Here is a 14,108-nt window from a genome sequence, read left to right as displayed (position 1 = left end):
AGGTAGCTTACAGAAATAACAATCACAATTTGTCAGTGCATTAAAGTGAAGCAGAAATGCCAAACAGCCTTGTGCCTGCAGCTATTTAAAGGAAGAAGCTAGCCAATAAAATTCTGCTGGATCAAGAGATTCTGGGAAAGCAAACAACTATACCAATTGTGTAAACAAACAGATGATAGAAAGAGTGCAGTTCCTTATTGCCTCAGCTGCCTCTGGCTGACTTTCACAGGCAACAGATCAGTATTACATGGCACTGTGGCTGGGTCTAATCTATTACCTAAAGTAGCATAAATGGTGTTAGTCCAAGATCAGTGCAGTTGAATCTTTGACCTTTGCCCAGTAGGTAGCAGTATAATCTAAGCTAATAATTATTTGCTCATCAGTGCATAGATTGTAGCATAGAGACACGGGATGTAACTGTTAGAGTTTTATCACCATTATGCAAGCATGAAGGTAAAGGAAAGACAAACACACCAGAACATACATAGAACAACAATAAATACTGCTTCTTTCAATATCACAGTGAAAAGTTTTTTTTTTTTTTACTGTGAATTACGAAAGGGGGTAAGTTAGGCCATCTAAGGCTCTGTTATAAGGGTTTGGGCCTGGTTTAGAGATAGAGACGCAGAAACTTGTTTGTATAACACATGCATGTGAGATGTGGCAGTCAGGAACCAAGTCAAATACAAAGTTTTCTTACACACACACACATACACACTTGCTCTCAAAGTCTTCTAGGACGGCTCTCTGACCCCATAATTAAAGACCACGCCTTGAGCCTACACTGAATATTGTGCAGTACAGTAACATTTTTCCTTTAACAGAAGAGAGGCAGTATCCTCCAAAGCTACAGGCTAATGTTGTGCTGTATGAGCAACAGAGGATTGGTATGGGAGTGTAACATTCAGAAAAAAGTACTTCCTTGCACCTCTCAGTATAGCTTTATTTTATAAATTTGATAATACTAGGCATTTGATTAAAATGTATACAAAAATATTACAGCCACAGAGCTTTTACATTTTTGATCTTTGCACTCAGGACAATATTATCGTTAGAAAAAAATCCACATTACAGGCATACTTGACTTCGAATTATTAAACCCGTAAACCATTAAATGAAATTTGAACAGAAAAACAATAACGACCATAATCAAACTGCTAATAGTAGACTGTAATTTCCACCAACATAACAATATGTATGAAAAAAAAACAAAAAAAAAAAAAACAATGCAGAACCTCTGGCTACACATCACAGAGCTGTTTAGAAATATCTGTAGACTATAATTTACGGAAGGGCCATTAATCATGTGCAGAAAGTTTGCTTGCATCAAACCATAATCCTTTCTGGTGTAATTTAAATAGACATTTGCTTGTCAAATACTGTAGCTGTATACCATATATGATACATATTAGATAAATAATTAAAGAAAAAATTGCTTAATTTCTACATTGAATCGTTTATCATGGAATGAAAGACAAGCGTCCAGTATGACCTGGATGAATGTGGAACATACACAGATTGGAGGAGGTAGAGAACTGCCAACCATGGTCTAAAAATCCCCAGGTGTTCAGAGCTTATTTTTCCTTAGACAGAAGGGCATGTGCAGCCAGTTTTGCCGCCCATGGCTTAAAGAGACTAAACGTCTGGATGGGAGGTAGTAACTGTTTAATGCCTGACTTCAAGGTTCTGCTTTTGATCTGCTGCTGGATGAACATTGTAATTCACCTCCAGGTCAAAACAGAAAAATATCTTTAAAACAGTGAAATGTTCATTTTAACGGTGGCTGTAAACTGGCTATATAACTGCATTACATTTCATTTTGTGTTGTTTGCATTGATAAGTTGAGCTACTTATTATGGATTTTCCACACGGAAAACTAATACACACACTCTAACAGAGGTTAGATCTACGGAAAGGATGATGCAAGAGCTTCATGAAAAAGACCCAGGTTGTGAGAGATTTAAATTCCCCAACTCTACCATTTATGTGGGACCGGCTAGTCCATCAGCAGGGTGTGTCCTCCACACACACAAAGCCCTAGTGATGCTCGATATCATTATACTGGGGAAGACAAGGGCTGAGAGTGCACCCGGGTCCCATTACCTTGTTACAAACACGGTAAGATAATACTGCCCCAGAGACCTGCCCCTATCCAGCACAATCTGTGCATGTCGTTCAAGGAGAACCAAGCACCTGAGTCAGGACTTCAAATCTGCATATCATAACTCTCTCTCTCTCTCTCCCTATTTTCTAACTCATTCCAATATTTGAGCTTGATGGATTTGGCTGATGAATTAAATGTAAATGTTTAATAACTGTGAAAGCCTGTTTTGGGGCAAAATGACATCAAATATATGGACATACTGGCCACAGTTAAAGCTCTTCGGTGAGCAGACACAATTGGTCCTAATGGCCCAGGAGGCCAGCTGCACAGTTTTTATGTATTCTCTGTAGGCCAGGCTTTATCGAGTAGCAGGTGTGCGTAGGCCCCTAAGACACCGCTAAACCCCGGTGGGACAAAGAGGGAGGTTCATGATTGCAGATGAGCATTAGGAATGAGACACAGATTCATAATGTGTCTGCTCAGACAACACCAGTCTAATTTATTTAGCGATAAAACAAGAATAGAGTTCAGGGACACCAGCACTGCAAAAACGATAGATAAGTGACAATAGAAAACTGATAACTGAAAAGAACATAATAGCAAACAAAAAATTCCTTTGATTTGAATGTTCTTTAGCTAAAAAGCAATATACACACAGCAATTTTAAAAACAAAAGACATTTTAATAAAATCCATCAAGCAGTTTAACAAATAATTTAAAAGATTATAGGTTTTTGTGATGTTTCATATTAGGAAAGTATGTTAAAGAGAAAAATGAAAATGGATTGTTAACTGAATAATGAACTGTGGCCACATGTGTTACAGAATCTGACTGATTATAGCTAGTGGGTTTCTGTCTTTATCCCTAAACCCCATTTTATGCATTTTTCACTTATACTGATTATCATTATATATTTTTGGCTGTCACTTCAACGGAGCTTCTGCACCAATTGCCTGTCAATGCAAGGTATGGCTTTAGTGACTGAATTGATGATCAAAGATACAAATAGATTATGTCCTCTTGCCTCTGATTAGTGAATAGTGATTCAAATATAATGAGAATTTGTTTAATTGTTGTTTCGTTGTTTAATAAAGAATTTGTCAAATCTAAAGCTGTCAACATTCTCTCAACATATTCCTGATGTAATATTACTGCTATGACAAATATCTCCTAATGATGACTGATGCATCCAGTACCAGTATACCATGCATTTCTACATTCAGGCACTGCACCACGTATTCACATCCGAGTCCATATCCAGGAATAAACTACAGCTTCATTTTCATACCTACAACACTGTGGTAAAAGACAAGGAATTATGGCTATAACTAAGGTTTGGTAAACAACCAAGTAAGTTTTGTAAGTTTTGTAAACTTGTAAGTTTTCTTTCTTGGCCTCATGCTTTTACAATCCATACTTTAAACAGCAAATTTCCTTCTAGTAGAAATCCATTGTTCCAAGATACTTTGGCAGAGCAGAACAACTGTCATGCTTTCCAGGTCCTAACGTAAACTAAAGAATATCATATTCCTGAAAGCAGTCTAACTGGTGAGGTACTGTGTTCAGTAAACTAAAAAAGGTCAATGTGCTGAACACATGTGACATCTCACCAACATCCTCAGTTGGGAAATAATTACTCACTATATTTACACACCAGTTTCACTGGTTTCTGTCAGAGCATTCCTGACTGAACAAGAAAAAGTCTAGATTAAAAGGTTAAAATGAGATCAGCTACCCTTGACGCTGTTTACTAAAAGATAAAGCATGCCAAGTGGGATATTCACCATTGTCAGTCCTGCCTTTTCCAACAATGAGTGAGAAAATACGCGAAAGTATTCACACTCAGCTGGAATTACCTCACCACAGTAGCATGACCACAGAAACCCAGAGTCAGCAATACATTGTGTCTCATCCCAGACCATTCAGGATGAGCAGCATAGACTGAGGGCTTTAGAAATGTAAACACTGTGGCAAGTTCATCCGCCATGGGTCCCAAAATGCCATATCTAATTGTTCATTCTAGGTCATTAAATAAGACTAGTATGACACCCAAAGTTAGCCAACAAAATTAGCCAACAAATGTTGCGGCTAAGAAAAAAACAGAAGTAGAACAATTACTTATACTTAACATTCTGAACAAGGTACCAGTAATGATTCAAGGACAAAATTACAATTTCTAGTATAATATTAAATATTAAACAACCTACAGAATTAGATCTCGGTAATTCTAACTTTAATAAGCAGTACACATCCTACACTACGGCCAAGGATCTAATCCAATTCATTGACAATACGCACTAGAAACTACTGTCTAGACACACTGGAAGTGGACGTCTGTATGTGATTAAAGGCTGTTTATGACCGTGCCAACATGTAATAAAGTCACCTTTGGGTGTCGCCAGGAAAAACAGACCACTGTACTCCCTTCATTATGCAAACGCTCTTAAGAATTAGGAGTGTTATAACTACCTTGGCATCACATGCCTTCTCAATGAGTCCTTGCTTACAGAAACAATGCAGCTCCTCTGGCATGTTGCTATGTGACAACATATGAGTTTAAACACCCCAGAGATTCACTTGTTCAGCAGTGAAGGTGCTGGTTCAGCAGCAGGTCTTAAACTAACACAGGTGTAATTTAGAGTTTTTTTAATTATCAGCTTAATTCTCTGTCTATAATCAGTATTTTCTGTGTACTACTCTGTATTTACTAACAAGACCAATACAACTGGATGTAATATTAAAATAAAGAGAATAAAGATGTAAAGAGAAGATGACTTGCATGTCTTAGCCCTTTTAAAATGAACATGACTGGTTTCTCATACCCCAGTAAAGAGAAGTAGATAGTATGGCACTTATCAAGTGTGGAATTTCCTTTAGTGATACTAAAATTAGGGCAGTTTTAGTACTGCTCCATGCAGAAACCGGCAGAACAACTTATAAAGCAATAAGGAACATTTCCAGTCTATTAAAACCAAAGAAAGCAGTTAATATCTGCTGAGATTAAATTAAAAGACCTCGCCAGATAAATCTAATGTAAATGTGTTTAAAAGTAACCCATACAAAATTCATCAAGTGACCATGGACAGATTCTTGGAACACTTGTCCCTCAGTGCTTGTATGAACAGAGATTTTATTAATCCAGGTAAATGTTTGTCTATCATTTAATCTGTTTTACTCCATGGGTGACCTTTGACCAATGTAGCAAAATAAACAGTTCACTGTGGTAGAGCATGGAAAGCCCAGTTAAATCCTCAATAGCCAAGTAAATCTCAAAGATTTCTTTACATAGCTGGTCAGTCATATTAGTATAATTTCATCTTTCCTTTTAAAATATTCTCTCACACATTCGCTCCTAAGGCTTCTGGACCATGGTGGTAGTATATGACTAAAAATCATCTTAAGGATTAATTTGCAGAATATGACCCACATCAGGGCTCTTATCCAAGCTGTAGCTATTGCTTCAAGGTTTTTTAAGCTTTCAAACCTGCTTGTCACACAAGTGAAATTTTACCCAAGAGGAAAAACATGGTCTTGACACAGTAATGCTATAATGGTGGGCAGTCATGATGACAATCCAGTTTACTGGCACTATAAGTGATCTGCATGCTTGGACAATTCATTCCTTATATAGGAGATATAGGTGAGGTTACCAGAAAACCAGGAAAATGTCACAACCAGGTTATCTGACTGGAGGATTCTGATCAGAATTGCATGAAACATTTGCAAGATCGAATTAAAACACCTTATTCCAGGCCTGTATGTACTACAAGAGCATGTGCTCATATACAAAGTGTAGATTCAGTTGTGAGCTACTAGAATTACAATTGTTTGTTATTGGTTTCTATTCCAGACTGACATCTTCCAGCACAAGAGAGTTCTTAAGGCTACTTTATGCTTTGTCTACCCAAAAGCGTGTCATGTTCGTCAGTACAGAAGGCAATTTAGCTATTTCCAGTTTATCCATCAAACAAAGGGGTGGGGTGATAAACAAGGCATAGGTGAGGGTGTGAGCCTGCACTGACTGGAGCATTAACTAGCCTTTAGATTACAGCTAGGCCAAAACTAATTCAACATTTTCCAGACTTTCATGAGATCAGGGACTAAAGTTAATACAACCATCAACAGGACAATGTGTTGACTGGACTGAGGCCAGATAGGTTTTTGCTTACACTCTGTGATCGCTGATGGTTTCCAGATTATGACATGTTGACTATAAATACAGCTCAAGTCTTTGTCAGCAAAAAGAAAAACCCACATGCAAGAAAGAAAGTGAGGTCAGTACAAACATATGTGATAAGTCTCTCAATATACTCACTCAAATAACTAATAAAAATATTCAGATTTACAAGTAGGTTTATGTATTCTATATGTTTTTGCATCTATTCCACTGATTCTGGAATTTTTAATTTGTAAGTAGTGTGACACAATGCAATAGATTTAAACTTTGTGTATGTTCTTTGTGTAAATTGTAAACATCTATTTTAAAAAACACAAACACAAAAAAAAAGAATACAAAACATGACAGAAACTGCACAAACTAATTTAGGTTCATGTAATCATTACTTTGCTGCATTGCTGATGATGAAGCAGTTTATGGCCCATTTACAGGCTTTGCAACTTTTAGTTACATGTCCTTAACCATCTAAGAGATCTGCTTCTCAAGCATGATGGCTGAAACAGCTGTTTTGGATCCGCACTGGACTTGGCAAAGGATCACAAACGAAGTGAACATCGACCCTGACTTTAGTCTAATGTGAGGGTTAAGACTGGAACAAATAAGGAAGACAGAGATAGAAGAGATGAATGAGAAACTCAGCATGCCAAAAAAAATGGGAAATATAAATGGGAAAACATGAACATGGAGTGGACCGTAATTCCTGGAGCTCTTCTAGACAGGAATGTAAGTTTAAGGTGAGAGAAAACTGTGAATGCTATTAACAAATACAAAAAACAATAAGCATCTATCTGTTCCAGTGAAGAGGCGAGTGAGTGAGACAGCAGCTGAGGTGATGGTACAGGCAGAAATCCCGCTGGGTTTAATATGCATCCCACACTTGGCATTGGGCCACTGGTCTTTCACAGGGCCTGTGTGTCTGCTGATTTCTATAGAAAGCAAAGGCTAATTGCACAAAGCATGCTGCTTTGTTTTGCCTCTGACAGTCAGAGAGAGACAGATGGCCATTAGCTGGAGTGTGGCAGAAAACGACATTCCATCCCCCACCTACAACTGCAGCAGGTCTCATAGGTCACAGGAAGCAGGAAGAGGTTTGCAGTTTAACCATGTGAAGTGATCATATAAGCTTTGATGAAAAGTTTTTTGATGAAGCAAGACAACTATGAAGTGTAATAAAATGTATAGTATAGATTAAAAGAACAAGTACATGATTTTGTGTAAAACATAAATAAAAGCTGCTGTATTTTATGGAATATCTTTGTTTTTTTTAAGCAATTTGCATTCTGAGTACTGAACAGTACAAACGATGAGTTTGCTTTGTTTTCTTCTAACGATAATGGTACGAACAATAACGCTTGTATTGCACAAAAATATTTTCCATTGAGGGTACATTTCCTTTGTAGCTGATATGGTACATTAAGGTTTGTACCTTAAGTATATATTTTTCACCTGGAAACATATCTACAGAATAAAAAGTACTTTGAACCACATTCTGGATTTAAATATCACTGATCTACCATGAAAGTTTTATCTTAAATGCCAATTAATTAGGTATATCATGTTCACCTTTCCAGGTACAAAATGCATACTAAAGGCACAAAAGATGTTGATGGTACCACCCCTGAAACAAGGAAAAGTACAGCTTGGTACATTTATTTCTGAGAGTGTACTGTGAACATGTCCTATACAATATGAATAGGCTGAACAAAAAGAAAGCTAGACTTACATGTGAGGGCTGAGTTCATAGAAGTTCCTGTTGCGGTACTCTTCTACTTTGTCTGCTGTGTAGATTGGCAGAGACTTGTAAGGGTTCATAGAAATCACCACACTACCAATATATGTCTGCAAAAAAAAAAGATAAGTGTTAGACACAAGTAAAAGTGAAAAAAAACAAAAAAACACAGAAATCCTTATCAGGTATATGTTTTCCTGTAGTGTAGAGTCTGTACACCATCAAATGTGCACAATAATATAAGAGGAAATAATTCCAGTTGAGAAGATTCTAGCTAGATTACATTAACTATAGAGGTTTCTAAAGTATTTTATAACATCTCATACAGGTTACAAGGCTACATAAACAAGCTATATACAAACCACAGACATGTGGTCCCAAGATCCTACTAAAAAACACTCAACCATTCGGAAGGCAGTTGCACTGAGGTCAGAGGAACTCTATCTGTTGGCATTTTTCATCTGGGAATTCTTGGTGTATTGTTCAGGCACGCAGGGGCCCAAAAACACAAGCATACAAAAACACAATGAAAAATGTGTGGAATCCTAGGAAGCATCAGCTAAAACAGTTTGAATTAGTTTCTGGTTTTAGTCTCTCCATGTCCCTCCCAATTGCATTTTCCCATATTTCTATCAAATTTTCTATCAAACCTGTGATTTTAAAAGCAGAAGAGGGTGGACATGTTTATATGCACATGAGATGGCAGTCTGAGTATTGCAGGCCACACTTACTTTCTATTATAATGGGTGTTGCGTAACCCACTCAGCTGGAGATTCAAGCCTCCACCATAGCAACGCAAAAGCACAACCAACTGTTCAGCTGAAATGGGTGGTGTAATGATATCTTTGCATATAGCACTAAATGGAAGGTGTTTTATTGATACACATAAACAGCACCCAGTGTATAACGGACATAATTTATGCCCAGGATGCAACAGGTATTGTGCCTACAACAACCTAAGCCTACTGTTATATACATGTGAAAGAAACACACCTAAATATGTTTTCTTCAACTTCCCAAAATAATTCAGCACAACCTTTCACTTCTCTGTCCTAAGACATAGTAATAATCGCATGAATTGAGGCAGCACAAAACTCAAGGACCTCTGTACAACAGATATATAACGAGGATCATGAACATTCGAATTAGCTTTAACCTGATAATAATGTGCCATTATGAGGCTGGTTAATCATTAATAAATAGCAAAAGAGCAGAAATCACAAGAAACCCCCAGAGTACAATGCTTCTACACATTGATCCATTTAATTTCTAAGCACTGATCTAGTGGATTTTTTTCCTGAACATAATACTCATTTCAAGACTGTAATAGCCATCATCTCTCCTTATCACTAACTACAATACTTGAAAAAGTCTGAAGTTCAAGCTCTTTTTCCGATGGACTTTGTTACCTAGGGAATATAATAACCTACTAAAACTGATAATGTATCTATTGTAACAGTCTATTAGACAGATCTTTAGATAAACCAGTCAATAAGGCGATTGTCATATCATAAAGCATAAAGTATACATAAAATAACGAGTCATTGAATGACATAGGTCAAGTATCAAGTGCAAGGCTATAGCAAGTTTGTGCTAAAAGTTGAATGTGGCTGGACATAATTGGTGTTGGTGATGAACCATGCCCTGCTTTTGAAACCACATAGCAACCTGAGAACATAGCATGCAAATAAAATTCTATAGTTTAAAAAGGCTATAGAAACTATTACACAACATCCAACAACTGATCAAGTAAGCAGTTCTTAGTGATCTCTTTTTATTTGAATAGATACAGTTGCTAACTTCATTGCTAAAAATCCATGTCAGTCTGTAAGACTGTAAGTCAGAAGCAAACACACCAGAATCAGGATAGGGTGGACTGTGGTGATAAAGCTGACTTTCTGTAAATTAAGTACAGATTTTTGACGTACAACTGATCAATGTATTTAAAAATACCGGAGTCACAGAATTTTATAAAAATGGACCATTTTGACTCTGCATTGTAGCCAATTATATGCACTTATGTAACTTACCTACCTTGCAGCTCACTGAGAATAGGAGGCGTTTTGACAGATACTTTTTTTGTTATTCATTTACATCTATCATCTGATTAATGAAGTGAGAGAAGCTAAACAGAATGTGTAAAGATGTCCAGACAGAGAAGAATGAATTCATTCTCTACTTCAAGTTTGTGAGTTTGTGGCACTAGCCAAAATTGTTAACCTAAAGTGTTACAATTCCATGCTTAGAAAGGTCAGAATAAGCTTTTTTTTAATGCTTAATGATTTCAAATAACATGCATCAATTTGGAAGTATCTTCATAAATTTGAGTTGACTAGCTCTATCTAGATGACCTGCTTAAGGCAACATCTACATTTCAGGCTAATCTAATTGATCTCGTGCGTGTTTTCTTCTGTGAGTTCCTGCTTCTAAGACATGATCTAAAAGGACAGTTGTAGCTCAGTGGATGGGGCATTGTTCTCAGACAGTCAGAAAATCACAAGTTCAAATTCCAGCTTCCAGTGTTGGGCCCTTAAGCAAATGTAAATGAATAGAATATGTTTAGGGAAGTGACAGACCAATGAAAGAATGCTCATTTATGTCCTCTTCCTTTTCACATTTCACTAAGAAATATGCAACTCAAACACACCGAGACACAGTGAATGGGATCTGAGCTAAACTTAGAGGAACTGATACGATGTGGAATGAGAATGTGGAAACACACGGACATTGTGTATGTTCGTACAGCAGGCTGAAAATGTATACGTTTTTATATGAAGCAATAAAGCATACTAAGTATAATATAATGCATCATCTATTGCACATTCTGTATATATTCCTAACATAAGCTTTAAAGATGATGTCATAGCCATACCGAGTACACTATATGCCCAATGGAAATCTTTTTTGAGCTTTAGCAAAGGACGTGTGGCACGCTTGTGTTAAGTGACAAGCTAAAACGTGTCAAAAAATGAAAATATTTATCTTTGAATATGTAAATATAATAAACATTTGAATTGTATTCAAACCGTGAAGTTCACGTTGACAACTTTATAATGAATTTGTTTTGCATTAGGGTAATGTTCAGTCATACTTCTAAACATATTCAACATCGACAACAGCAACAAAACATTCAGAGACTGCCATATGGTCACTTTTGTTGACTTTGTTTTCCCTAGTGACTGTATACACAGACTGGTGACAAATTAAAGGAAAAACAACAAACTAGGCACATGTTCTCTGCCTTCCTGTTGGTTTTCATCCGTGATGTTGTCACTGAAAAACATTCTAAGGTCAAGATGTGTCATGTATTGAAATGGAAGAAGAAAAATGATGAAAGCTGATTTGACTTTCAAACCAAGCTGCATGTGCAGAACTTTTCAGGCATATTTCCATATGCCGTAAAATGACATAAAAAAGTGGTTTGAAGTTGACAGAAAAAGGTCTGACTTCATGTTCTTTTTACCCAACTTAGATTTGCGTCTGAACACTGTCTTAGATTGCAAGACAACACTTGGTGTGTGACTTTGACTTTAGCATTGAAATATACTGTTGAAATATAAACAATAATTTCTATTAAGAGCTTAAAAGTTGACAAGTGAAATGAAGTCATAATACTGATGCCTTCAGTTAAAGATAACATATCTGTAGAACATTTAGGAGAACTTACATAGATCTCATTGTGCTCAAAGCGTTTCTTTAGGTTCCCGATGAAGGTTTCCTCTGATAGGGGCTCAAGCAGGACCATGTCGCCGACCCCTATCATGTTGTCAAGAAGTGATGTCTTTACCTCCATTTTGGACATTCTCCCCCCTGTGGAAATGCAAAGACATACATACATCTGACTTAACAGCACTTAACACCATTTTTATGCATTCAAGTTCCACATACAGCTTTAATCCTAAAGGTAATGAACTGAGTGCATGATTTCTAAACATGGTCACTACAAATAAACCCACACAAAATATTTGCACAGCAGCAGTTTGGGGCCACAAAGGTTATTATACTCAAGAGGTCTGTTTTACCCAGAACACTATAGACTTCAGAAACTCCACTGGGAGTTATGTAATAAAAAACAACACAGTCCCTTTTCTTGATCCCTGCTCACTGGATATTTATGGTTTAAGCTCCTAAAATGAATCCACATTCCAACTAAACAGAGGGGTCAAGTTTAGTTTTACAGAAAGGCTGTGTCAAGCCTCCACCAGAATTCAGCAGTATTTTTTAGCATAAACATCTTACTGTCACATTTGACAGAGAACTGAACATAAAGACATGGATGGGAAGGGAATGTGGATTTTTCCCCTCTCTTTACCAGTCCACAAATCACACTGTAATTAAATAAAATTAAAAAACATAAAAGGTGGCAGAGTCCATTCACAGCCTAATATCTGGATTTATTGGAATTATCTGGCTACACTGAACTGACAAGCAAATCACTTGTTGTATGACTGTTAGTCTAGTCCTTGACGCAAGAGGTTTTTTTAATTCAATCCCTTTTCCTTTGGAAAAAAATTGCCTAACATGAACAACTTGTTATCAGTATCCCAGACTGTGGTTGCTCAACTTAATGTGCCTTATCATAATCTGCTGTGCTCAATGACGACTGTTAAGCACAGGGTCAATTATTGAGCCTCCAGTGCTCATTGCTTGATGTCATTGCTCACAACACAACTCCGGATGGACCATATTCAGAAAAAAATAGAAGAATGAGTATACTATTTTGTATAATTCATTGTATAACTAAGCAGCAACTAATTAAACTTTCAACTAATTAAGCTTTTATATTTTCAGCACAATTGTTCCCATGAAATTTACTTCCTTTCTGATACTTTAAGTCAATAAGCTCTGCCCATTAAAGTAAAATAGCTTTAAAGCCTTCTGATCATGTAACAGACAGATGCTCTTCATTTATCTCCAGTAACTTCTTTATTTTGGTCAAGTTTATGATAAATGCAGAGCGAGTACCAGGAACAGTGGACATAAAGAAGGGACACAACAGTAAGGGATGTCTGTCCATGTCTAGCACCTTGCATACACATGCAAACTTAAAGAAACTTTAGCATAACCACCTTCAAGGTAGTATAACCACCTTCAATCCACCTTCAAGCATGTTTTGGGGAGAATGGAAGAAACCAAAGAAGCCAGAGAAATCCCACACAGACATGAAGAGAACATGAGAAACACAAACAGTAATACAAAACCAGGATTGAATGCATTTCACCACAAGCATTATTGGTTTATATAATACAAGAGCCTTCAATTTATACTGAAAATGTAATGTCTTATACAGAAATACACAGCTCAAGTCTAACAGAGTTAAATGGAGGGTTAAAAACCTGTTGTCCCTAAACAGCCTGGTTAAAGACTGTTTAAGCTTAAAGTCCAGGATATTCCAACACAACAAATCAGAGAACAGAATACAAAAAAGAATAATATAGAGCTCCTGTTCCACATTCTGGAACATCAAATGACCCATATTAAATCACTTTAAAACAATTATTTTCTAATCAGCTCCATGCCACATGTTAACTGAACGTAAAGCCTAATTTATATTTGACCCACCCTGGTGAGGGTGTGTGCACGGTGAAATTGGAGTAATCTTGTGAAATTGTGGTGGTGCTCTGATATCTTGCAGCTGTTGGTCACAATATTATGCACCCGAATATTACTGTTACTAGTTTCTGATCATAGGGACTGCACACCTCGTCTCTCATTTAGTTCAATCCTGAAAGTAGAAACCAGCATTTAGGCAGTGGAGCTCTGCAACCCGACAGACATGTGAGCAGCAGATTTGCAACAAGTAGGCAAATACATCAGCTGTCTTCACTCAAGTGTGATAGAAACAGTATTTTAAAAATCAGATGTCTACCCAGGCACGTGTGTTTCTTTGTTTGTGGAGTGTTGATTGGATCAGAATTTCTAAGCCATAAAAGAATAGAACAATAGACAACAGAACCTGAATACACATCCTGCAACCTCCCGCTTCCCATAATTACAAAAGAAGGAAGCTAATGTGGCCTGCCTATGACGAATCATAACATTAAAATATTTAGATGCTGTTAGACTTTGCTTTATTTGATGGATGGTAAAAATGTCAA

The 14,108-nt window shown here is 36.9% G+C and overlaps 1 protein-coding gene across 4 annotated transcripts in view; it reads right to left on the bottom strand.

Annotated features, from left to right (window-relative positions):
- myo1b (myosin IB) overlaps nucleotides 1–14,108 on the bottom strand; it is a 52,749-nt gene that overhangs the window by 33,637 nt on the left and 5,004 nt on the right. For all 4 annotated transcript variants that reach the window (XM_058392638.1, XM_058392639.1, XM_058392640.1 and 1 more), the window contains exons 2-3: nucleotides 11,678–11,820; nucleotides 8,005–8,120 (exon numbers count right to left, since the gene is read on the bottom strand). In XM_058392638.1, the coding sequence (XP_058248621.1) occupies nucleotides 8,005–8,120; nucleotides 11,678–11,812 (251 nt within the window). In that variant the 5' untranslated portion in view covers nucleotides 11,813–11,820. The remainder of the gene's footprint in view (nucleotides 1–8,004; nucleotides 8,121–11,677; nucleotides 11,821–14,108) is intronic.

This window comes from Hemibagrus wyckioides, linkage group LG06 (genome assembly GCF_019097595.1).
Source record: "Hemibagrus wyckioides isolate EC202008001 linkage group LG06, SWU_Hwy_1.0, whole genome shotgun sequence".
NCBI classification, from domain to species: domain Eukaryota; kingdom Metazoa; phylum Chordata; class Actinopteri; order Siluriformes; family Bagridae; genus Hemibagrus; species Hemibagrus wyckioides.
Note: the sequence above shows the minus strand (reverse complement) of the source record. Positions and strands in the feature narration are given on the sequence as shown.